Source organism: Corvus kubaryi, unplaced genomic scaffold (assembly GCF_017639235.1).
Source record: "Corvus kubaryi isolate FWS band 111438036 unplaced genomic scaffold, C.kubaryi_AGA036_p1.0 137, whole genome shotgun sequence".
Classification (NCBI taxonomy): Eukaryota; Metazoa; Chordata; class Aves; order Passeriformes; family Corvidae; genus Corvus; species Corvus kubaryi.
Genome location: NW_024580671.1, coordinates 12,916,599 through 12,943,272, shown reverse-complemented (window position 1 = coordinate 12,943,272; position 26,674 = coordinate 12,916,599). Strand labels below are relative to the sequence as shown.

General features: G+C 42.5%; 1 protein-coding gene across 2 annotated transcripts in view; it reads right to left on the bottom strand.

The window, feature by feature from the left end:
• SLC38A1 (solute carrier family 38 member 1) overlaps positions 1 to 9,744 on the bottom strand; it is a 42,094-nt gene extending 32,350 nt beyond the window's left edge. For both annotated transcript variants that reach the window (XR_006014405.1, XM_042017910.1), the window contains exons 1-2: positions 9,522 to 9,744; positions 744 to 956 (exon numbers count right to left, since the gene is read on the bottom strand). Coding sequence is in view for 1 of the 2 variants with exons in the window: in XM_042017910.1 (XP_041873844.1) it covers positions 744 to 862 (119 nt within the window). In the remaining variant the exon portion in view is untranslated. The remainder of the gene's footprint in view (positions 1 to 743; positions 957 to 9,521) is intronic.
• Between the last annotated feature and the right edge of the window lie 16,930 nt (positions 9,745 to 26,674).

Sequence of the window (26,674 nt, the reverse complement as noted above, 5' to 3'; positions counted from 1 at the left end):
CAAACAGGGTCTGTCAACAAGTCTTTGCTGTAAACTGGATGGCTCAGCACCTGTTGGAGGCTGGCAGGAAGGTCTGAAGAACTGCTCTCTAGTGGAAAAGGCAGCTCTTCAGAAATGACTGTAAGCCTACAGAAAAAGCCAACAGCCTAATCAATGTACCGGTAATAATTGTAACTAATAATTTTGACAAATGTTGATGCATTTTTTAAACTTGATCTGAGTTAGGTGTAAGACTCTGTTTTATCATCTTCTTGCCACCTCTGCCTCAAGGGAACAAACCTCTGCCCAGGTTAGCTTGCCAAATTGCAAATACAGACTGGACCTACATTTGCTGCCAACCACACCAGCTGTAACTCCCCAGAAGCTTGGATACACGGAGGTGGCCAGGCAGGTTAAAATCGTCATATCAGAGATCAAAGGTCAACTAAGAGACTTGCCAAAAATTATGCCGTCGTATTGTTATTACTTCTTTGCTGTGTGCAAGCAGACATTTCAAAACGTTGTCTTTTTGCTGCATTGTATGTTTGTGAATTTTATTAGACTAATTTGAAGGATTTGAAACGATGAATAAATTGCTACTCTGTTTGCTTTATCTGCTATTGCAGCCTATGCCCAACAGATGTTACGTATGAAATTCAAATTACATCTTCAAATGGAGCATGACTTGGTAACGAATAATTCAAGACATATACTGAAAATTAGAATGCTGTTTTTAAACAGTGCGTCAGTGGAAAAATACTCACCTATTTATCTGGCCATTTTCCACCTCTGTGAAATCATTTGAATCATTGCTGATGTTATCATCTTCAGGGACAGTCATATTCTGCAATTCAGTCAGTTCTAATCCAGCTTTGAAAGGCATACTGGGTGAGGAACTGCACCTATCCAAGTGGTTCTTCAAATACTAGTGTTTGGTTGGTATCTTGTGAGTAAACTGCAGCCACAGTGTCAGCAACCTATATAAAACAAAAGAAAAAAATCCAAGATGTATACCACCAACAGCAGGCAACATCTCCAGAAGAAACCAGCGAAACCTGCACAGGAGGGACCATCCATACCAACCAATTTTGTATTGTTAGATGGACCTCAGGTTACGACCTAAATGAATTTCAGGACAGTAGTAACCTTATATGTCTTAATGAGATCAACCTCACAAATTTACCCTGTCCTGCAATCAATTGCTGAACACAGTATTTTTTTTAAAAACTTGTGAGCAAACCAAGCCTGCTTGTTTCAGGAAAAATATTAACCTCCTACAAATTAAGGAATAAAAATTACTTGCTTGTCCAAGTCCCGATTCAATATTTGGTGTTTGTCTTCTGTCTGTTCCCAGTTCTTACTTAAGAATATAAAATACACGTCCATGCTGATACTAAGTGTGATGGAAAGAGGGATAGAGTTATTCCAGTACTCTGTTCTACTAATACATGTATTCTAACGTGTTAAGGATTTTTGGGAAAGCAGAGGTGAAGAGGATGCTTTGTTTAAATTTTTGTATGGTTAAACTTGTTATGAACAAAGAGAGAAACAGAAAAAACCTAAATCCCTAAGCTCACATATCACAGAAAGAAAGAGCAATGTATACCTTGTGTCAAGCAGTTACTATCTAGAAATGAGGTGATCTCTCTTCTGATAGATGTGTTCCATAAAAGCACTGAGAATAACACCAAAGGCAGATCAGAGAAGTCTGCTACAGTGACATACTTCCTCATCAGCAATGCAAATCAACTGAAAGACCAGTATTTTCCGGAGTCCAATCACTCTCGGCTGAGCTACAACTCCAGCGTGGTAGTGAGGCACCAGCATGTTACTCACAAACAAGCTCCTGCACCATAACTCTCAATTCCCATTTTGTGAATGAATTTCCTGTAGTATTGCCAAACAACTATTCAGCCTGGGGTACGTGGTGAACCCTCATATGCCAGATTAATTTGGGGGTATTTTTAAATTCTCAGGGCTACCTCAAAGCCATCAAACTGCTTGCATGCAACCAAAGAGGCACGAGCATCCCCAGCTCTTGCAGGGCAAGACAGGAGGATGTAGTTCACTTGTTCAGTTATGACATCTGCCTGTTTCAAATTAAGTTTACAGAAGCCAGTACTTCTGTTTCATACCACATCCCCACCACGTAGAAGAAGGCTTTGCAAACGACCAATTTTTTCCCTGTAAATACTTTCTCAGAAATGCCATTTTAAAGCTTACACATGCTCTTAACAATTCCCCAAGAGCCCACCCTGTCCAGACTTCACGTGCCAAGTTTAAAGGCTAGCCTCGAGGCTAACAGCAGGGCAGGATGTGATTATGGTGACTGGCAGGGCCTGGTGCAAGGGGTGTGTGGACTGGGTACTTTTTGACTCCTCTGCAGAAGAGATTTCCACTACAGACACCAGGAGAAAACTGCTCAGGTATTAAAATGTTGGCACAATAAAATATCAAAAAAAAAAATTGATTTAAGCTGCTGATAAATAAATGTAGACTGGCAAGCAGAGGGTGAATTTAGCATTCTGGAACAGTCTTCCTGGAGGCAGCAGGGATAAAATAGTCTACCTATTTTGGAAGAGAAGCACAATCTTTTTATAAAAGGATAAAGCCACAGGAGACAGCGACTGCTGAGGTGGCAAGGACCAAGCCCACTGAATCCTGAAGTTTCTTGTGACCATGAGTTCCTAAAATAAACAATTTCTTAAGAGACCTGGCAACCTCTGTACTAGGATCTGTGTCCCCTGGCATTTTAAAACCTGTGTAAAGATTCATCTGAGATTCAAGCAGAGAAGCTTTTCCTTTTGGCACCGTTTTGCATCACGATGCCCAGGAGGATTTTCAGAACTGCCTTGACATTGCCTGTACTTAATAAATTCCCCATTAAGTGTTTCAAAAGCAGGTGCTGAAATTAGCAGTGGTGTGAGGTAAGCAGCACGCTGGAGAGCTGGCTGCACAGCTCACTGACGTGGCTCCAGCTTCGCCCTCTGCCCCTCTGTCACTGAAACACTGCAGGACCAGACTGGCAGGAACACAGCTCCCTGCTCTATTCCCAAGCAATCTTTGCCACGCGGAAGTGACAATCTTTGTCTGTTTCAACGAGAACTCTGCTTCTACAGAGAACTAACTGAATGAAGACTGTTCACAAGGGCATGTAGTGATAGGAAATGGGGGAATGGCTTTAAACTGAAAGAGGACAGGTTTAGGTTAGATAATAGGAAGAAATTCTTTGCTGTGAGGGTTGTGAGGCACCGGAACAGGTTGCCCAGAGAAGCTGTGGATGCCCCATCTCTGGAACTGTTCAAGGCCAGGCTGGATAGGGCTTTGCACAACCTGGTGTAGTGGAAGGTGTCCTTGCCCATGGCAGAGGGGTTGGAACAAGAAAATCTTGAAGGTCTTTTCCAACCCAAATCCTTCTGTGATTCTATAAGACAGAGCAAAATCTTAGAGCAAGCTGAAAAACCGGCAATCATTTCAGCAGAGTCCATGTTCCAGTCAGACGAGTTGCTCATGAAGCAGCATGACACTGGGCACATTTCTGAATATACCTCAGCTTCTTGCTAGGTAAGTGCTTTACTAAAAAAATCACCAAAACAAAACCCTGAAACAAACAAAAAAAATTCTTGAATGAAATAATGCATAGCACTTCCAAGTATGAGAAAACCTGATGTCAGTGTCAAAACATGAGGCGGGTGAGGAGAGAGTGGTGGGGCTGGGAACTGAAGTTTTCATTGTCATGGCATGAACTCATCACAGATCTTTGGCAAAGTAAAACCAACATGTCCTTAGCACCTCCACCCATCAAATTAAGCTGATAAGAGCAACACTAACTCAGTTTATGAGGTGCTTGAAGATTCAGAGACAAAGGGTGATAGAAGTGTGATACCTGGAATAAAACACTATGCAAATCACAAAATTTTTGTAATGATAACTTCATTGATATCTTAGAGATATACAGAGAAAACCCTTTGTTACTGCTAATTACTCGGGGCACCCTCCACAGTCAGTGGAGTATTGGTGGTCACACGAATTTCATCCCCAAATCACCTACTCTAAACTTGGAATTCACCCATGTGACAAATCAGAGTCTAAATAAAATCTAAAATCCCAAAGGTTAGGGTTCATGTCAATCAGCTTCATTCCCCACAAGTCAGGCGTCCACTCCAGGCCTGTCACTTGGCCTCTACAGCGGAGCCTGGTGCTGCTGAGGACAACCCCACCCCTACCCATGGGAGGGGTGTGCAGTAACACAGAGCTGTTCCCTGCAATTGCAATAGCTTTGCTCCCAAAAGGAGATTCAACACTGGGATAGCTGAGCTAAGCAAGTTGCCACCTCAGGTGTACATGCCACTAAGTGCTGTGGGAAAAAACCCCAAAATTGCTTCAACTAATAAAAATTCACCATATGGTGATGCTGAGCTATATGGGAAGCAGCAGGGTAGTATTTGTACTTTTATGGCCTTTTCATTCAAGAAATGTCTTAAAAGAAATGCAAATAAAAATGCTATGTTGGCAAGAGTTCCTAGACTGAGCTTTATTCCTAATTCACATTGAAAGACAGTAAATAATCATGTGAATAGTGACTGCAGAAATCCCAAACACCTCAGTCACTGTGCCTACTACTCTGTCCAGCCTTAAACCTCTCAAAAGGAAAACTTCCAGAGACCTGCCGTCACACCTCTCTTTCCAGACATACACCTAGTAAATCATAAAGGAGAAATTAGAATTTTGCTCTTACTTCAAATTTTTCTATTCAGATGTGCAAGCGCTCCTTCTTGAAGAAGGCATCACCCCAAGAGAAAACCAGCAAAGAGCTAATGACGCTTCAAAAGGAACCTCAAGGGTCTGTGTTTGGTAGCTGAGCCAGCCCCTCTGTTTAGACATTCTGTTTGGTAGAAAAAGCACTGCTCTGGCCTAGGAGCTTAGCTTTCTCTTTAAACATCCCATGATATGTCTTGTAAAAGCCATTACAGATAATTTATTTGTTGTGTGCTCCTTGCAGAATATGGGAAAGATTACAACTGGTCACAACTTCAGGAGGACTATGAGATGACACAAGAAGATAAAATGAGTTTATTATTTTCAAGGGCACTGAGACCTTCACAAGCCATTAAAACACATTCCAAGAACTGTGGTAATTTTCTCTGTTGACTTGTGAAACGTAAGAAAAAATCCCTGCAACTCCAGTTTTCTAGACTGTTAAAATTCCACAAGAGAAGTAATGGGATCAAAAACTTCGTATTTGAAAAAAAATATGATACTACGGACAATCTATCTTTATTTCTTCTGGTTTATGCATGAATCCTTTCTAGGCCGTAAATGGAAGAGGTGTAATCTCAGAAAACATGTCACCGGAAGTTGTGTTTCTAAAAAGAACATCATGTCCTTTTTAGATTACTCCTGGTAGTAATCACAACCGCTTATTTCACATGCCATTTTTACATATCCTGTAAATGACACAGTTCAAGAAGTGTCATCTTAAGGCACATGGCTGCCCAAAAGCTGACCCAGTATGTGAGAGGCATTTGGGTAAGTGGTCAAGCTGGACAACATCTAGTCCATCTCTGGGTATGGTTTCTGCAATGTGCCCTTTCACACTCACTGGGCACTTCACTCACTGCGTGCTTCCCGCAGTCCAACTGTCCTGGGGTTGGTAAATATCCAAGACACACTAAGCACTTTTAACTATGGAATTCAAGTTAATTTGCTCAGAAGACAAAATGTGACTCAACTTTCTTCTCAAAGAGAGTTTTGCAAGAACTCCTCTTGGTTGGTTACAAGTCATCAGAACCCTGCACTTGAATTTCACACAAGCTGTTTTTATTCCTGCAAAGCCTGAGATGTGATACGTCTTTCTTTGCTCATACTTTTGAAAATTCTTTCAAAGGAGAGTGATATAACCAGTAAGACATCATGGATATAAATAATGAAACACAGAGCCTGAAACTCTCTGTACAGACTATTCACTTAAATGACAAAAAGCAAGAATAGGCTTTATACGTAACAGTATCACATTGGGAGGCAGGGAAACAACTATCTCCTTTTTGTTCCACGTTAGTGACACCTGACATGAGGAACATAAAGCTCCAGATTTACTCCTCATCTACAGGAAGGACAAAATGGAGAGATTAGAGAAGAGCCACTGAGATAACAAGAGCTTGGAAATTAAAAACTGACTCACACTCACTGAGCAAACATCTGCAGTGCTTGAAATGTCATTGCCTCCAGCTCCTCAGCTCTGCCCCTCTGCAGCAGGCTGCAGCCACAGGAGCAGTGGAAGGAAGCGGGTTCACCATGACCCCAGTGGTGTCCCGGCTGGGCCCAGGGCGCCACAGAGAACCAAAAGAGTGCTGGCACACGCCTGTCCTGCCCATCAGCAACAGCACCAGGATGAGGGCAGCGTGGTGGCCAGAAGGCCTTCGAGCTGCTGCAGCCGTTTGCTTGGTGTCCGCAAGCCACCACCTCTCATCCCCAGGCTCCTCTCTCTCACAGCCCCACGGCATGCAGGATGCAAACAGTTAAAAGATAAGATGGGGGGTGGGAAAAAAAGTGATAGAAGTCTTGGTAAGGAAGCTCAGAAAAGGATGCTGTAAAACAGAAGTGATGAGAACAAACGTGGATTGTCAACCTTCCTCGTGGTAGTGCATGACCTTGTGCTGCAATAGGAAAATGCTCCTACTCTGCCCCATTGCTCTCCACACTGCCCTTCCATGCTGCCATAAAGAAAGGGAAGACAGTCCCAAATTAAGTCTCGACAGGCTACTCAGCTGATCAAAGGCAGGCAAATAAGAAACCATAAAATCCCAGTCTGATTCACCCAGTGATTCATTACTTTAGGCAAAACATTTAAAGATGAGCCATAAAAGAAAATGGTTTTAAGTACATTTTTGTTTTGAGCCCTTCCCAGTCAATTTAGGAAAGGCATTTGGCAAGGAATATAGTCACATTTTTTCCTAATTATATTTCTTTGTGAAATCCTCTCAGCAGAAGAGATCCCACAACGCACCACCACAAATAAACGCGCTCTTGTCTTCCACAGAAAGTGGAAATGCTGTATGAGTGGGGCTTTATGGGTCACTGCAACAAAACACACTACCCAGATGTATTTCTAAGGGTTAAACAGCAGCTCTGAAATTCCCATTTAAATAAATTTTGTACTACAGAAGGAAGAATCCTTTGTATAAATTCATGTGTAACTCACTTTTATTCTGCCCCAGTTTACAAGCAATTTCTCTGCCTCAATTTTCTTGACTGTAAGAGACTCAGAGCAATATTTACCTGATAAGCTTGGACAAATACTATGAGAGTTAACTGTAAAACATGAAAAAGCTGCCCTTTTTCCCAAGAGAGCTGCTCAAACTTCTTCGATTGGATTAAGGTCACAGCAGTAAGTATGCATCAGAAGGAAAACTGAATTCAGGCTTAAAATACTTAAATATTTCCACAACATACACCTGTCTTCAAAATACAAACTTTTAAGCGATGGTTATTGTCATGCTGCTCCCTATGCAGATTCCAACAGAAACGAGCAAGATGCTAAAAAGAGAGAGGAGAGCACAGGAAGGAGGAGAGTCCCATTTCTGCTCGGCCACCACTCTTACCCTGCTAAAGAACAACCTCCCAAAACAGCTAACACAGACAAAATGTAGGACAGAGACCCAGGATGAGCAGCCTGCAGGCAGGAAGGCCGAGAGAGCACTGCCTCCCCCTTCCATTCTTTAAAACCCTTGTAAAAAGCAGGATTTGGGCACGAAGGACAATCGATCCTCCATGTTTTACAGCAGTCTGCAGAAAGCCTCAAACAACTCCGGGGATAATCTGCTGCATACGGGTGTGTGCAGCTTGGCGCTCACTGCCAGCAACTGTCTCCCATCCTCAGCCGGGCTGGAGAGCCCAGTTGGTCCAACTACAGCATAAATAGTCTCAAGTGACAAGACAGAGGATGCTGCAGTGTGCTTCAGTGAAGTGCTCTCTCTATGGTGCCTCTTAAAAAGAAAAAAACCCGACCTTCCAAAAAGGCAAAGTCAAATAGGAGTCATTCTGTATGACAGTGAAGCAGATCCCACTTTAGTCAGTGAATTTCCACCGAGCCTCAGCAGAAGGCCTCTGCTTACCAGCAATATGGCAGTTCGGCGATTTCACGCAGGTTTTGCAAAGCGGATTTCAGCGCCATTTCGGCAGGGGCTCCTAGCCTGGAAAGGGCACTTACTGATACCTATATCCTTCAGCAACAGATGGAATTTCCTTCCAGAGGCTTTTTAAACACAGTTGGTGTTTTGGTAGCAAATGAAGTAAAATTTAGATGATTTCTTTCTCCTCCTGTCGCTGTTTTTACTTTTGATTTCTGAAGGTTAGACTCAGAAGGCAGGGAATTTTTTCTTTGTTTTGTTTTTTATTCCTGCAATATATTTTATCAACTAACATGTATCTTTTTCTTACACTAGAACAATGTCTGTTCTATGTTAGTTTGCCTTTCAAGCACATATGAAAGCCAAACAAACCAGAAGGTGAATGAAGCACCTTAAAGCACAGGTTCCTATTTACAATTTGGACTAGAGGTTGGTAGAAATGCCCCACAGCGGTCTGGGACGCTGAACAGCCTAAGGACATGAGGTGAGTTCAGCGGGTGGCACAAGGAGACTATAGCTTCTCCTTCCATAAAACGAGCTGCCAGATCCAGGGTTTATTTCAGTCCTTCCAATGTCACATAAACAAAACACACCTCATCGTCTCCTCTTTCACAAGGAGACAGACACATCCTAGCTACAGGTTGCACTACGAACTCTGCAAAATAATGGAATAAGCCCCCTGCCACCAGAGCGAGCTGGACGTGTACACACACGTGAGCCACTGCACACGCAGGCATTCACTCCGGCCTCTTTTTGTTCTCGCCTGTGCTCATTAAAAGCGACCACCTCAGCTGGTACTATGTATTTACGGGCACCATGCACACGCGTGCGCGCCGTGGGCCCAGCCTGCATTTTCTGTAAAACTTGCACTGACCCCGTGGCAGTGCTGGGTTTAAGGGAAAGCCAGGAACGTTCCCAGGGCACGGTGGGGGCTGCGGCACGCGCGGCCCGGCCGCCATCAGGGACAAACTCATTTGTTAATGCTATTTTTTTTTTTTTTCGCTGCCAGCGGAAGCCGGAGCCGACTGCCAGGTTTTTGTTTTATTTCTGCGGTTTTTGTTTGTTTGTGGGTTTTCTCCCATGCTCGCCTCAGCACTCGGCTAGGGCAGCATCGCGCTCCGGCCGCGGGAGATGCCGCATGGCCGCCCTGTTCCCTCGTTCCCTCCGCCCCGCAGGGCTCCCCCAGCCCCTCCCGGCTCGCTGCCTGCATTTTTAGGGTTCGCACTGGGCAGCACCAGGGGCGAGCAGACACGTTTTGCGGGGATGGGGGGAGGGTTGCGCAGACGGCGGGGACAAAGCGCGGGCGGCGGCGGGCTCCGGGCTCCGGCCCGCGCTGCGCGGCCGCGGCGCGGAGACAAAGGGTGCGCGGGGAGCCGCGGCCCCATCCCTCCGACTGCATTAGCTGCTGCCTACCTTCCCCAGGAGCCGCGGGGATCCTCTGAGAAGCGATCCACCCTTTCCGCCGGGAGCCGGCTGGAGCACCCCGACAAATAATGACTGGGATAATAATAAAATTAAATTAAAAAAAAAAAAAAAAGAAGGAGAAGAAAAAGGGGCGAGGATGGGGCGCGAAATTAAATTGGCGAAGGCGGGGAAGATGCCCTTCCTCCTCCCGCCGCGGGTGTGTGCATTTGGAGGTGGGCGGGCTGGCGGGAGCGCGCCGGGGCGGGGGCGGGGGCGGGGGCCGGGGCCGGGGCCGGGGCCGCGGCCGCGCCGCCAGGTGCTGGGACGCGGAGACTGCGCGGAGCGGCACACGTGTCCGGGCTGGGCACCCGCGGGGCCCCCGGCACGCCCTGCTCCCCGGTCTCATGGACGTTCAGCACCTTTCTTTTTAAAAAACCTTAAGTTTTTACTCTTTTTACAGCAACAATCATTTTTCTCTCTCTTTTCACGCCACGGCTGGCCATAGGAGAACCCATCCTGGCAGAAAGGCCGGATTTCTGTGGCTTGAAATGGTTTGGGGACATTGTTGTGTTACCCGATTCCCTGTTTTGTCATGCAAAATGTATATGCTCAAAATGCTGCCATTTGTGCAAGAGGTCAGAGCGTTTCCTGCTGGGGCAAAGCAAAATGAACAGGGAATTCGATGCTGTAGCTTGTTATTTCCATACTAATCTCTAGAAAGCATTGTATGAGCTTTTTGTCTTGGAAAAAACTTTTTAAGAACTAACCTGAAGCAAAATGGTGTTGCAGCTGTCCTTGGCTCCCTCCTCTACTGAACACATGACTTGCATGGGGTATCACAAGGCAACAAATGAAAGGATGATGGAGCGTGTGGGTTTGGGGGCAGTTTGCCTGGCCACCCATGGAGGGTAATGGCTTCTGGGAAGCTTTCATGGCAACTCTCTCAGAAACTTCTTGAGGTACTTGCTCTGGAATTTCCACTACTGAGTCTCCTAAATGTCAGGCCAAAAAGTCAGATGACACAAATGAAGAACTGTGGTTTTCAAATTACTGACTTTGCATATACAAATTGGATTCCTGTTTTGGTGCTTTCACCACTTTTTTTTTTTCAGTACGGCAGTTCACAGAATCATATAACAGTTTGGATTGGAAGGACCTTTAAAGGTCATCTAGTCCAACCCCCAACAATGAACAGGGACATCCCCAGCTACATCAAGTTGCTCAGAGCACCATCCAGCCTGACCTTGAATGTTTTCAGGGATGGAGCATCCACCACCCCTCTGGGCAACCTCTTCCAGTGTTTCACCACCCTCTTTTTCCTTATATCTAATCTAAATTGACCCTCCTTTAGTTTAGAACCATCACCCCTTGTCCTATTGCAACAGGCCCTGCTAAAAGTTTTGTCGTTTTCTTTCTTATAAGCACCCTTTAAGTACTGAAAGGCCACAATAAGGTCTCCTTGGAGCCTTCTTTTCTCCAAGCTGAACAACACCAACTCTTTCAGCCTTTTCTCATAGGAGAGGTGCTCCATACCTGTGATCATCATCATGGCCCTCCAGCTCCAACAGCCCCATGTGTCTCCTGTGCTGAGGACCCCAGAGTTCTCTGAATGTGAAGCGCTGTGCAAACAGCAATTTAATTAGCACCAATTGCAACCTGCTAGGACAAGAGCCCTATCATCCCAGTATTGAAAGTGAAGCCTGAGGAAGAGCTAGCTGAACAAGGGCATTAAGCCAAGGACTGATCTTTTAAGCTTACTCATGTGAATAAACCTCTTGGGGCTCACATCAGAATCATACGCAGTTCCAGAGAAATTTCAGATTGACAAAAGATGTGGGACTGGGGTGCAAGTCAGGGACTTCACTCCCCATCCAGCCCTCAGTGCAAGTTACTATGCCTGAAAGCAGAAAAGAAGGTATTTGCAATCCACTCTGACTCTGTTAGACTTATATATGGTAAACTGAAAATCAATCTCTCCCCCAGATTGTTGAATAAAAGTGTGTATTATATAGTGGATGGGGTCAGGTGGCATTGCTGTAGGGGATAAGAGGAAACTACTTTGTTTCTTTAAACAAAACATATATCAGGCTATCAGGTGAATGATCATTGATTTGATGTGTTTGCTACCATCTTTCCTGTTATGGTTGTAAAGGCAGGCTATTTGATTCTTACCCTGTCATGTGCATTCTTAGAATCGAGGTAATTATTTTTCATAGAACTTTTAAAAATATATTTTTAATATATCTTAACACAGCTCCACAAAAATGGCAGCACTTCTCAGAAATGGAAACTATTTTACTTTGTACCTTTAGTATTTCAAATTTCTCAACTCTTCCTCTCAATACCCCTCTGATTTTTTATCACTGTTGGTTCTATTTGCCTTGATATGCTGTGAAACCTTGATGCTTGTGGCAAGCATCTTCTAGTTTTATGGTTTCTTGTAAGCTTTTTTCAACAGGTTTTCATAACAGTCACTACTTATTGACCCTATTCACCCTCCTGTGTCTTTCTCTTTATTCTTTTCACTCATTATCTCATTCCTATTTCTGGATTAGAGATATACCAGAAAGATTCAGGAATTTACTGTTACATTTTTCTTCTGTTGCCCATCTCAAACTGGTAGTTCTCTTCTTGGATGCCTTTCAATGCACTTTTATCTAGTCAAAATGGATCCTCTTTTCTTTCTTCTGAAATAACCCTGAACCTTCCTCTCTTTGTGGTAACACCATTCTCATTCTGCTTTTGTTCAGACCTGCAACTTCCAAATATCCTTTAGATTATATTTTGCCTGCCTAAAATGAATCAACAGCCATGTTCATTTTCAGAACTACCCTCTGAAGTGCAATGTTCTTCCAGAGTCTGGAAAATTCCCTTTTGTACTGCCCTTCGAAAACATGCTTATTGACTAACTTATACTGTCTAATGTAAACTGCTGGTATGCAACAAAAAATATATCTACATAATAAAAGTGAACTTAAATCAAAAGACTTCTTTGGTGGACTAAATTATTGCACGTGTGAACATTAAGCAATTTTCACCATGCAGTTTCAGAATGCTGTTTGATTTGGCATGCATTTCAGTGAAAGTGGGGCTTGTTTGTCTTCTTTGTTGTCTTTTGCTTTCAAATTACAGCAAAGCCTACCAGGCATTCCAGACACAATTCTTGCACCTGAAACAAAGCTGATGACAGAGTGTCATTAATTTTGTATGATTATCCGTTCGACTATTTTACCCTTGGGCAAATATATGGCTACAGCCCAGGGGAACGGAGTTGCTGGAGTTGGAGGTGGCTGTGCCTGGGGCAGAGGAATTCACGGCTGATGTGATGAGCCTGACAGGTGGAGCTGGAGGTGCTTACAGAGTTCTCTTCACCTCTATTTTAGTACATCCGTCATTGGCATGCTTGAACTTAGGTGTTAGTGCTTGTGTGAAAGAGAGGAGAATAAAAGAGAACAGATCAGAAGTGTAAAGCCAGCTGAAGAAGAAAAATCCTGTATTTTTCAGAGGTCCTTGCTGCTAGAAAGTGACCTTGAACATATTTGAAGTCTCTGACTGCCCTTCAAGAATAGTCAAGAGTGATAAGAAAGCAAAGGGTGTAGGCAATGGCTATTTTTGCACCTGAGTATTACATCTAAATCAAGTTGAACTAAAATGTACATAGAATTGTGGGACCTTTTTTTTTTGTTTGTTCACTGGGTTTTTTTTGAAAGAGGAATTTGTGCCCATCTGCTGCAGAGAGCCAACAGGCTTAGGTTTGATAATGCAGTGTCTTAGCCATGGAGCTGCTCAAAGGAGGGGGCAGTACTGGTCCTCTTAAAGGAAGTAATTAGACAGGGAGATTCCTTTCCCACAAAGGCTTCACAGAGACTGTGGGCTCAAAAAGTCTTGGAGAAGTGCTGCAAGGACAAACAAAATACTGGTACCTACTTGGGCTCAGTGTGGTTCAAGCCCAAACATACTATGGGGCTTGCTAGTGTGGGTGAAGTCTTTCAGGGTGGAACAGCAAGCCATTGACTGCACAGTACAAATTTCTTCTTGGAAATAAAGTAAATGTTTCAACAGGTATCTATGGATTCTCTAGTCTGCCATGTCAGGATTTGCTAGCAAACAAAAATAAAGGTTTCTTGGATATCTATCACCATGTTAAAAGCCTTCTGGTGCTAGCAGGGTCCCAACGCTGAGTCTGTGACATAAGCAGAGGAGGATATTTTGCCTAGCAGCTGAGCAAGGGAGAACATCAGCAGCTACGATGCGTAATGCACGATCTGTACATGACTGGTCTTGCATGATACTCTGAAAAGAACTGCCCACACTTGTCACAGATTTCGTGAACACTGATAGCATCAACTGTGTTTAAACATGTGTTCAGCCGCCTCCAACTCTGCATGTTGAGACAATCAGTTTTCCAGGGCTGCGAAATCTTGCATGCATGTCAGTAAAGCTGAGACCATGAGATGTTATCACTTGTTAGTTTCCTGGCCAAAGCATGGTGTGTGACTGATGGTGAGTAATCCTGGTTTAATAGGAGTTGTCCTCTGCTCTTCCTCTTCAGATGCAGGAATTCACGCAACGAACCAGGTAGTTGTGCTTTTTCTCCTTAACTCCTGATCATCTGCTCTAACTCTTTTCTTTGGTCAGAACAAGTGTTTTACTGGGATACAAAGTTTTCAAACTTCTTGCGTGAGGCTAAGGAAACAGCAGTGGCTAAAACAACGGAGATTTACAAATATGATAGATTCCTGCAGCGATAGTAAAAGTTTCATTTAAACACACTTTAAAAGTAAGTGTAACAAAATGCTCCTTTATTTACTTGCCTTTAAGGCATTGCTTCTTGACGTCAATTTATAGCACTACAGACCAGTTTGTATTGTCTGAGTAGACCATAAAACTTTGATCTTTTTGAAATGAGTAAATTCAGACTTTGTGGTGACCAGGATGCCAAGTTGTGTTATAGCATAAATATGAGATCCTCTCTTTTTTCTCCCAGAAAAGGATGGGTTTTGCCACCCCATTTGTATAGAGTAACTTCAAGGGCCTGCTTGGCATTTTGAGGGATAATACCTGTGATGTCATGTTGTCAGAAATTGTCCTGGCAAATTGCAACTCCTAGTCCCAGCATATAAGGCATAGCTATTGAGAATGGGATGCATCTATAAACATGAGATAATTGATAACTGTTGTGAATTAAATTATACTAAAAATACTTAGTTATGTATTTTATTAAATTATACTAAAGATAATTTATTTAATCTAGGACTGGCCCACTAGTGCAGAACCCAGTAATTGAATTCTCCTCTGTTAAAGAAGATAGATTAAAAAATAGATAGATACACAGATAAATAGATACATAGATAGATAGATGGATGAAAGAGAAAAAATGAAAACTGAATTCAGAATTTAGGTGCCAACTATTATATATCAAAGTCCATAACATTAATTAAAAGCTTTTGAAGTTGCTGAACATATCTCACTGCTGCTTAAATCCATGGGAGTTGAGGGAACTCAGTATCTTTAGAAATCAGAGTGCTCATTTCCCTGACTATGTGTGAAATTAGATGCTGAGCTGTAAGTAGCCAGGTTGTACATACTGATCTTGGTGTAATCCTGCAATTATGTGTTCTGCTGACGTCATGGTATCATGAAACATCATGAAATGAGAGAGTTTGGAAAAAAGGAATGAACTTTTTTTGGACAATTCCCATCTAATAAGATGACATAAGATTTTCAGGATGGTGGAAAAATGATGAATTCTTTAAATCACCACAGTAAACAAACAACAAATAAAGCTTAGATTTACACACAAGAAATTCAGACTCAGGGAGTAGAGGACTAGGTTAAAATGAAGTCCATTAAGAACATCTCGATGGCCAATATTTTTTAAAAGAATAAACCAAAATAAAGCTATTGACATGCCTGAGGGCATTTCAGGGAGTGTGGCTGAAATCTGACAGAAATAGTCAGTTTATTTAAAATCTGATGTTTTTAACACATCTGTAAGACCAGGCAGATGCCTCATGTGGTACCCAGGACCCATCCCACACTTCTCCTGGTATTTACATTAGATTTTGCAATTCTGTAAAATACAAACAAATTCAATATTCATCAAAAATTAATTAAATCAGTGAAAGCAGAATTTATTCCATCATTTACAAGGCTTTGGGTATTGCATATTCCGTACAAGTCCTAGACTCTGACAGTGCTATAGGCCAAGGCAATGCTCTGTGCATACATGTTCAGTGGTTATTAAATGTTCATGTCCTTAATTATGTGTTTATGGAGGAGTAAAGTTCCAAAGAAAAAGCATTAAACTAATAAAATTAAACACACTGGAATTTCGTGTTATAAATATAGCAACACTTCCTGATCTGCTCAAGACAGGGAAGTCTCAAGCCCTGCTGGTGCAGCTGCTTCCCCTGAGCTTCCCATGCAGCAGGGAGCTGGTCAATACCAGTTGTGCCTCACAGACAGGCTATTGAGCTCAAGCTGTGGATGAGGAGAAAAGGCAAATAGCAGACAAAAATGTCAAAGTATGCAGCTCTATTAGCAATCATGCTTAAACACATTCTGAGGTACCTGTGTGGTAACCCATTTCTCTCTCTGGTTTTGGGCTTCGTGTAGCAGCTGTCATTACAGTAATGAAGTGATTAGATCTGCTCTGTTGCCTAATTACAGGACTAGAAATGGCATGCATTCCTGCAATCTAGTTAAGTACTCTATCTCTGAATCCTCTGATTTCAAGGATAGTGTTTGGGAAATTATCTTTAGAGTACATAATTTTTTTTTTAAGTGCACTAGATTGAAGTGAGGAGTCTATCATAGTGTAGAATTATTGATTACATTAAGTACTTAGAACTTCCACAGCATTCTTCTCAGCATCTCCTAGTATTTTGCTACAAGGGGCAAGTATTATTAGTCCCATTGCAAATTGAAAACTTGGGAGAAAAAAGGAGAATACATTATTTCTTTAGAATTCCCATCAAATGTTACAGCAAGACTAGCTAGTTCAAGAGTAGATACCCTTTCCTTTAATGTCCTCGAGAGGATGCTACAAGCAAAAGACCTTTTGTTGCATTTCTTTTGGATGAAAGGATCTCCCATGCAGGTCCTGGTGCTCTAGGTTTTGGGTACAAAATAAGACTGCTCACAGTCTCCAGCTGGATACAGCACCTGCAACTTTTATTTCCCAGAACAGTTCCCCACTGTTTGTACAATTCTATATAGTCATAGTAATGCTAGAAGCACAGCGTTACAAGAGAGGAGACTTCACATGTCTGCCATACTTATTGGTATTTACCTCTATAGGGGTAGGACTGCCTTCGTACCAGCTCCTGACATCTTTGGAGATGGAAAACTAAACCTGCTCCTTACCAGCATCTGTTTTATTGTCTTCCAGCAGCTGTATATTTGCCTACAAAAAAAGTATTTCAACACTGTGTGCTTAAATCCCTCTCCTGTCTGGGCTTACATCCCTTAGTGTTGTATCTGGGACACTTGGTGTGACCAGAAATTGAACACCTGAATCAGGTCTACCTGCCTTATCCTGCAGCCTCTTCTGGCAAATGTGTGCTAGCAGAAGATGCTGTTCACTTAGCAATGCATACAACTAAATGTGTACCTTCTTACAGCAGACAGGATAATCATTATCAGTGGAACATACACAACTCAAACATTGGCAGAGGCTCTTCACACCGGAAAAGGGATTCATTACTTTCGATTCCCGCTGCTTTCACTCATCTATCTACAGGTCCCTCCTGTTTCACCATCTGTTTCATGTTGCTTAGTCAGAAGATGAAGAAAACAGGTAACAGTAATATTTTAACAGGGCTGCGTCAGAGGTAAAGTGCAATAAAATTTCAAAGACTCGTGTAAAAGTCTAAAGGTTGGTTTAAAAAAATGCATCCTGAGGAAACTGATAGTAGAAAAATTTCTTACAAGATCAGAGTGCAACACATGCTTTCCCAGTTTGGTATATAAAGCTCTGAGAAACCAGAAGGCAAAAGATATATTACAATATGTAGGATATATAAATTTGCATTATTATTTTATGGTTAAAATTTACAGATATGTAGTGTATATTATATATTAGCTGATGCCGCTGTGGCTCGTATAATAAAAACATTTTAAAAAAAATTCCTGAGAATGGGTTTAGAACTTGTATTTCATGCAGGAGTTGGACTATGTATACACTTAGTTTGCTAAGTGTATACATAGTCCAAAATGGCCATTTCGAAACGCTGTCTTCCTTGCCTTGGCAGCAACCCATAGCCTGATCCTGCAAATGTTGTGCACTCAGGTACTGAAGTCACATTGGAAATATTGTTATGGACTAGTGCACAAAGCCCAATGTGTTTTTAGTACTACCATTGTGGCCTAATGCAGATGTAAAAGGAAGGCATAACTGCATTTTGAAAATGTGTTCTGAAATGTTCATATTCATCACAAATGCTGCCTGGTTCAGGTTGTGGATGCTTTTCTAAAAGATTGTAGTCTAAAACTTCTGTTTTCAAAAAGAGTTGGGGTGCTGGTTTGGCAGAGTCCATCACCCCTCTATGCATGTGCAGGGGGGGCTGTGAGTAGTCACCTCTTAGACAATCTCAGTCGGTGCTAGGGCTGGCCAGAAGCTTCCTGAAGACAATGAAGGCAGAGAGATGCATAAAAGAAATGCTGTGCTGAAGCACTTTCTGCAATTCAGTCCATAATGGGTAGTCCAAGATGTAATGATGTAAATAATTGCTCAGAAGTTACAGGGGCCCAGGGGCAAGGAGCAGTCCATGGAGTAGCATGCCTCCTTACTAGGCTGTGGCATAGCCATCTCATTTCCTTCCAGGCAGGCTGGGGCACACATCCAGGTTAGGAACAACATTATCCTGAGCCTTGAGCTCAGATCTGTTCACAGAAGGGCCATTGCAAAGGCAGAAATGGGCAGGTGTTGCACAGGCAGCTTTGCTTCTCTAAAGCCTGAGCTAGCATTTTTAACTCATGAGAGCTGTCTACAGCAACTTGTCTGGGACCTGACTTCCTACTGGAAGAGACTGGACAAGAGATTTTTAATCCCACCTCTTGATGCCCCCTTCTCAGACTGGGTGCTCAAGAGCCCCCACTGCCCTGCTGTTTCCTTTCCCCAGAGCGGGACCCTCCCGGGGACCCAGGCAGCCTCAGTGGGGGCACGCCATGGCAGGAGCAGCACTGGGGTGCTTGGGATCAGGGCAGGGGTACAGCACTGTCAGACCTGGCGAGGGCTGCCTCATAACACGGGGGAAGGGGCTGGTGATGCTGACCTTGGGTAAGATGCAGAAAGGATGCTCTACATGCTGACCTGGAGGGAGCACAGTAGCTCATTCCAGCTCCCTGCAGCAGTGATCACAGCCCTACAGGAGCTACACAGCTCTCTGGGTTATAAAACTGTATTTATTCCTGCCTCCCAGGTAAATGGCACTGTTCTGCAATTTTCCTTGGGTTTTGCACTTTTTGTTTTTTGCACTGAAGTCTGTGTTTAGTGCAAAATTGAGAGTTGGGAAAATCTGGATGCCAAGTGGCAGATTTGTGACAGAAAAAAGTAGCTGAGCTCAGCCACAAACTCCTCTCCATTCTTCTTGGTTGAGACAGGACAAATCCAGTCCCACAATGCCCCCCAAGCCACCTAATGCTTGGAGCATGCCTGGCATAGGAAATGTCAGGATTTTGATTATGGTTTTAAGAAACCCAAATCAGGACCTTAAATGAAGGAGGGATGGGACTTCGTGGCATTCCCACTGCCACAAACAGAACCAGGAGCCCATACTACAGGGAACCAGGAAACTAAAAATATGGTATAGCAGAGCTTGATTCACATGCATAATTCTGTTTGAAAATGTTTTGGGTTTAACCAGGGGAGTGACTGATTGTCAATTGCTGAGAACCTCACCGTGTGCTCAGTAAATATTCTGCAAGCAGAGAGGCAGCATCCGTGAATGATCAAGAAGCTCTCGAAGCTTACAGCACTATGCAGTTATTACAGTCTGAGCATTTTTTAAGCAGAGCAAATATTTGCTTTCAATTTCACAGCTAGCTGTTGCTGGTGACACATGCGGCCTCTATGGGCACAAACACTCACTGACTCCTTGTTTGCCTTTTGGTTTTCCGGTAGGAGAAGGGTTTGGTGCCAACATATAGTATTAAAAATGTAAAATTATTTGCTTTTCTCTGACGTTCAGCTAGTTTGAAAAGGCTACTGATGCTTTTCATTTAATTTCTCATGTGGATTAAACAAATATTTACTTTCTCATGTGGATTAAACAAACACGTGCCACTCTCAACAAACACTGCTGCTCATGACTCATTAAGTTGTGCTTCCTAACCAGGTAATCAATTGCCTGAAAATGTTGCGACAACAGAGTTGATGACCTGTGTAATGTGAAAACGAGGGTTACACAACCAAAGGCCGCCTTCTTCAGGCCTTTTGCACACGACAGTGCTGCGTTGGGACTTCTAAAAATGGAGGGATTTTTTCTCATCGTTTTAATCTCATGCTTGGAAAATTTTTGGATTGAAGTGTATGGTTTTCCCCTGCCTTTTCCTTGCCTTGTTTCCCTTTATTTAGGCTAACTTGCATTATCAATACCATTATGTCACATTACATAGTGAGAAAGGTGGAGCACCAATGTAATTAATTAGGGACAGACAAAACTTTCCCTTTTCAATACCTTCAGTGCATAGCTCTTTGCTAATTAAAAGACCCCACTGCCAACTCACCTGCATTGCCCCATATGCTGATCCAGACCTCATCCCAGTTTGCCCTATGGACGCAGGGACAGTAAGCACACACTGTACCCTCCCTCATTTTTGAGATAATGTTCAAAATCTAGGTGGTCCATCTGGGGCTGTTTGAGTATGGATACTTATCTGCGTGCTCTCTTAGCATTTTGGAGTCCACACTGCACATTTGGAGAATGAAATAAAACTTTTAAAAATAACTTTTCAATCTAGTGTTGAACAGCTCTTGGAAAATATTCGTCTCCTAACAAAAGTGACTGTCACCCCCCTGCATTTATCCAGTCTAAAAATACTTTGTCATATAGAATTCACTCATATTTCATTCTTGGGTCTATAATTTTCTCTAAGGATTTATTTCTTGCTGTGGAAGTGTTTATTTTCTCCCATGCCAGTGACGCTAGTGCTTGAAGTGTTTATATCGTTGTCATGTAGCTTCAGTAAAACTTGCCCTTGGTTTTTTACTCATTTGGATTATTCTGTGTTAGCACATCATGAGAGATGGCAACAAACCAGGACACAATTCTTGGAGATGGGGTGCACTAACACACCCCGGCAAGAAGAGGTCTGCACACTGAGTAAGGCAAACTTTTGAGCACACATGTCTGTCTCTGGGTAAGATGTAGAAGCAAACTGCAAAGCTTGGCAAAAGTGGAGGGAAGCTGCTCTAAGCCAAATTGGGCATGTGTAAGTTCGGCCACCCAGCAGAAAAGGTAGCTGGTACTTGCTCAGCAAAATAGAGAGATATGATAAATGTATCCCTTGAAGTGTGGGGAGGGGTAATGTATCACCTGCCCGATGTGAGAATGGGAAAGGAGCACTCAGTGATGTGCAGTGAAGCTTAGTTTCATAGCAAACTTTGGTTTGCTGCTTCCATTTCAGATCTGTACAAAAGCTTGTGTTCCTGCAAGCTTTTTTTATTTCTAATTTTTTTTTACCCCAGTTCATCTAATAAAAGATATAATCCCTACTTACAAAACTTGTCTTGTTTATTTCTTATGCCTTTTGGCTACAATGATGCTGCATCTTTTGATACAAATATATGTTGAATACAATTTATTTTGATATGTGACAGCATATTCTCATCTTTCATTTTACATCATATGAAGGAGACTATATGTTCTTGGGAAAAAGTTCATGGAGGGAAGTAACAAAATTAAATTGTGATTCCTATGATTTTAAAATGGACTTTTATGAGAATATGTGTTCCTCTGCTACACTGCAGTTTTCCCACCATCCTGTTTACAGTGTACAGAAAGATTTCAATGTTACTTCTTTGACATCTAAATTGAAAAGTCTTTAGTTTATTTCTGTTTCCCTGTATTTGGTTTTGAATATATAGCTTTATCTCTTTTGTGTTTCCTGTTCCAGGAGATAGGTATGCACCTTTCAGACAAGTGGGAATTGATTTATCTTTGATAGAAATATGTTATGATATATAATGCTCTTATTGATCTATCATGATGTTATCCTCATATGTGCTTTCCTTGCAGAACTGTTTTCCGTGTTAAAGAAGTGAGCAGCTGAAATTCTGATAATCCCAAGCTAAATCTGAATCATGCTCCTAAGTCTAAATATAAAACTAATAGCAAGATGTGATCAGAGTTTGCATATGTCAGCTTCATTTGCAAAATCAAATTCTGCCAGGAAATGGAAAACAAGAAAATCATCCTCAAGAGGATGTTAATAGCCTCCAAATTTGAATATTTTCACTTTTTTTTAAATTTGATCCTCTTTAAGGATTAATAAAATACGTCAGGATGGTGTTTCCTATACAGGAAAATTAACAGACAGAAAATGATGTTAAAAGGTCTTACATGCAGAATGAAAAAAAAAAAAAAAATGGTAACAAGAGGAGAATGAGAAGTGAATTTAAAGGAAATAGTTGCTTTTTCATAACTTTTCTACTTAGCAGCAGCAGGCAGGAATTTTCCTAATTTTCTGCGAAGTGTTGGTCACTAAGTAGTCAGTGGGCAGGAAACACAGCGGTGTTGCTCTGTGTGCTGTCGTATGACTTCACCCAGCGGATAGCAGCGGCTTTGCCGGCCCGCGCCAGGGCCCGGGGAGCTCCGGCGGCCGCGGCACCGGCGCTGCCCCTGCTCGGCAGCCGCTCTGCGAGCGCACGGCGGGGCGGCACCCGCCTTTAAACCCGGCAGCCACAGCGCATGCACACCGCGGCCACCTCGAGTCGCCTGCCTTTGTCTTCCTAATTCTCCTGCTGAAAGACTCCTTCCAAAAGTGGCCATGTCCTCCCCGGAACACCTTCAGGTCCATTAGCTGAGAAGTTCCTCAAAACGTTTACTGTGAAAGGACATCTATGAGAAATTCCTTGACTGCTGCAGCTAAAGGAATGTCTGGGAATATTTGTAAGAGCTCATAAAGCTGAAAAACCGGTGTGTTCAAAAGCCAAATGCCTGGAAAATGCACCCCCAGAGGCACAGTTTGTTTTTGCCATGCTTGGCCTTCCTGGCCATGCTGACGCCGTGCCCTCTCTGATGCTGTGAAACACACGCAGGTATATGGAAAATATCACGAGAGCAGTTTTGGTAAAGATGCAGCACAGTTTGTAATAGGTATCCACAGCAGGCCTGGGAGCTGGGGTCTTCTCAAGCCACAGGGATTCTCTCTGTCACCTTTCTCAGCACATGTCCTGGTTACTTGCTCGTTTCAATGCAAAGTTTGAGCTCCAATTTCTTTCTTCTGTTTCCAAATTAATTCTGTATAGGAGGTCTTGGGAAAAAAACAAACAAACTTGTTTTAGACTGGAGTCCAAAACTACTTTAAAATAAGCATTAGTGACACCATTCAAGCTACTTAAAGCAAACACTTATTTTGGATCCCCAGAGCCCCAAGCACTGTGCAGGGAAGGCCAACTTTGACTTTTAAGTTCAGGCAAGGCTGGACCAAGTGCTGGTCTTCTTCTCCAGCAGTGTCATTGCACTTGGAGTACAGCTGCTTATGTTCCTGCAATAAAAGCATCCTTAGGACTGTAATAATGATGCTGTCAGGTTTGAAGATGATTTTAATAATTCCCAGACATTCTTCTGTGTAGAAAATGTGGTTAGACGATAAGTGAAGACCTTCACTGGATTTCGGAGGGGATTTGCAGCTCTCTTTCTGTTTGTGCCTCAATTAATCCATGTTAACTTTGTGGTTCGTTTAAAAAAAGTGAAGGTAAATGTGTGACAGCTAGTACCAATATCACATGAGATCGCCATTGTTAAGACTATAAATCTCTTCAAAGCAAAGAATTTATCCATTTTTGTGTCTTCCAGATAAGTGAACAACTTGGCAACAGCAACATGATCCAAATTAACTATTCAAAATCTAAACTTCTTGCAATTTCTGTGTTGCTATGATCTTTAAAGTAATTCACCACTATCATCTGCCTTTGGTGCAGCCAACTATAAAGAAAAATGAAAACAGCCTCACATTCCATTAACATACTTCTTCACCTTGTTATTCTTTTCAATAGGCAAAGTTATCCTTCCTCAAAACACAGGCATAGTTCAGGCCATCTATTTTGTTCCACAAAGGCTGTTTTTAAATCCCCAAGAACAAAGATATTTCCTATGAGTCAAGGCAAATTCCTCCCTTCAAATGTGAGTATCACCATCAATCTTCTGGCCAGAAAACATACTTACTCTCTTTTCCTTCCTATCTGGTTCCTGGAAAATTACATCATTCCTACCATTTTTAAAAAAAATATTTTCAGGAAGTGAAATTTCTAACTCAAGGTCAGAACCGTGTTTATGATTTGCAATTTTTACAAGATCCTTGTGATTCAAAATATTGTAGTTGATTGTGAGTAAAAAAGCCTACATCATCACTGGTATATTTTGGCATAGAGCAACAATCCTAGGATCCCTCCAAGCTATGGATCAGGCTCACTATTTCCCTAGGGAATGAGTAAGTTTTACGTTTTCTATTTGTAGCACCAAAACTCATCAGTATAAAAGCTTTTTACAAAGCGAGAGAACCCTTTTCTGGAGAGAGGCACACACGTGCCCGTGTATTTGCTCTGTAGCTGCTTAGGAGAGGGACGAATGCTCTGCCTGCAGTTTGCCTGTAAGGGCTGTTGCGGGGCTACACCAGCCGATGCCGCCCAGCACTTCTTGGCTGCCCTGAGACACTTTGCTGTGCCAGGAACCAGTACTTCTTTGTTTTCCATTAGTTTCCTCATTGTCACCTTGAAAACCAGGACAGGAAAAGGTTTATGTATCTTTGTCTACGAGTCAGAAACAAGTAATGTCTGAAAAATCTTAGTCATCCCTATTTTGGCTTGTTTGCAATAGTTACCCACTCTTAAGAATCCGTGTTTAAATGGTGATGTGGACCTCCATGCTACTCCAACAAGCTACCCCCTTGATTTCACTGAGCACATAAATGCTGGTAATTGCTCAGAGTCAGCAGGAAAGGTTCTGGCTTACAATGATTTATTTTATTGCTTATGTTAATGTGCCAGTGGGATAGAAGATAGCCTTGTGGGCACTAAGTAACAAGAGCTAAGTAGTGACTCAGGTTGCCCTTGGAGACTGTCAACACATACAGTTTTCTCCACTATTTTTTTCACATGATTTCAAAATAATTCCAAATGATTATGAATACTTATTAATTGAGCTGCTTTACAGGCTCTGCTGGCTGATGTTCAGTTCTTCACACTTTTTGTTATATGTACCTTATCCAGGATTTTTTCCACAAAGTCCTTTCTCCCTTTCTGTTCAGGGAAGGCAAGGACACAAACAAATAACCACGAAATCACTTTGGGGTTTCTGACGTTTTGCACAGGCATTCTTCTCATCTCCCTTTTCATTTGTCAGTGAGTCTACTTTCTCTCTTCTTCACCATTATGAAATCATTCTCCTTTTCTCTTCCTCTCCAGGCCTCATGTTCTCTCATGTGTTTCTTCTGGCTTGCTTTCCTCCCCTGTGATTTGTGCTTCAGCGACTCCCATTGCCAACTCCAAAAATGCAGTTGTTTACATTTTCGCTCCTGCTTGTGGGAGCTCTCAGTGACACTGACCTGCTTGTGAACATGCTGGGGAGGATGAGAAGACCTGAGGAACCAGCAGAGCCCACTGTGATGGATGCTTGGCCAGCAGTGGCAGCTCCTTTCCCTGTGCAGGATAACTGGCTGCTGGCAGTTCTCATTCCCACCCTTCAGCCATCATGATCAAGCAGCCCGTTTGTTAGCACACACTTGACTTTTTGTCTTGGACACCTTTCTCTTTTGGGCAGCAGTCAGCTCAGTGGCCTGACCACCTCTTTGCCCCTGCATCTGCCAGCTTTCCACATCTTCCAGCTCCCTGGAAGGCTGTGGGAAAAGTGGACTCATGGCTAAAAACACCGGCTAATGAAAAAAAGCACAAACTCTGAGGATTTGCAAGCCAGATCAGTGTGCAGAGCAGCAGGTAAGCATGGCCAAGCTGCAGCAGGAGGATGCAGAAAAAACTTTGTGCAGTTATATTTTCAGTTATGCTCTCTAGCGCCAAATGCAATCCATAGTTTAGTAACATTAATGCATCAGTTGGCTTTCATAGTCACTACCATGATATTGCAATATTTCTCACTGCTTCTTTACCACCGAGCCTTTAAAATATTCCTCCTCTTTTGTACTTCTATAAAACATGGCAGTCAATTTGTTAGACTAGGTGGAAAGGACCAATGTACTTCCACTTGGAAATCTGTTCATCTTTTCAGTCTATGAAAAGATCATATGGGAAGCTACAAAGCAAATGAAAAGCAAAGACATTTATTTGTGAGAAGAAAAGAAGTGCCAAGAGTTTGAAAAACCTTGGGAGAATTAGAAAAGTGAGTGGTCTTAAGCGTCTGTAGTGGAGGGGGAAGGGAAAGCTACAATACACTAGTCTGAAGAAGAGTGAGAGAAATGAGAGCAGGAAAGATTCTGCAGAGGAACTTCTGTAGTTTATCTCTGTGTTATTGAACTGTGTATAATAACTAATTGTGCACAGACAGGGAAAGCACCATTCCAGTAACTTCAGCAGGGAAGAGTCTGAATCACATGGGCAGCTTGATTCAGATAACAGCAGAACAGACAGAAACAAAATAAACTGTAAAAGTACTTTGGATTCCATGTATTTAATTTACTCAGTATTTATAAAAATTAGAAGGCAATAAAAGTAGTTACTCTAAGAAGTTGTTGATGCTTTTTTCAGAAGGGTTTCATGGTTCTTTAATGATTCTGGATTGTGTCTGTTTCTTTCCAACACTTACCCAACACATATTCGAGTAAGAAAGGAAATACTTCAGAGGTTTAGTTTTGGTGAAGCTGCTGCTAGAAAATGCAGAAGAAGACTGATGTTCCCTGCCAAACTAAAATTTGCAGGGGAGGACAGCTGGATATTCTAGTAGTTAGCCATGCTCAGACATAATAACCGTCATAGGACTTCTCCA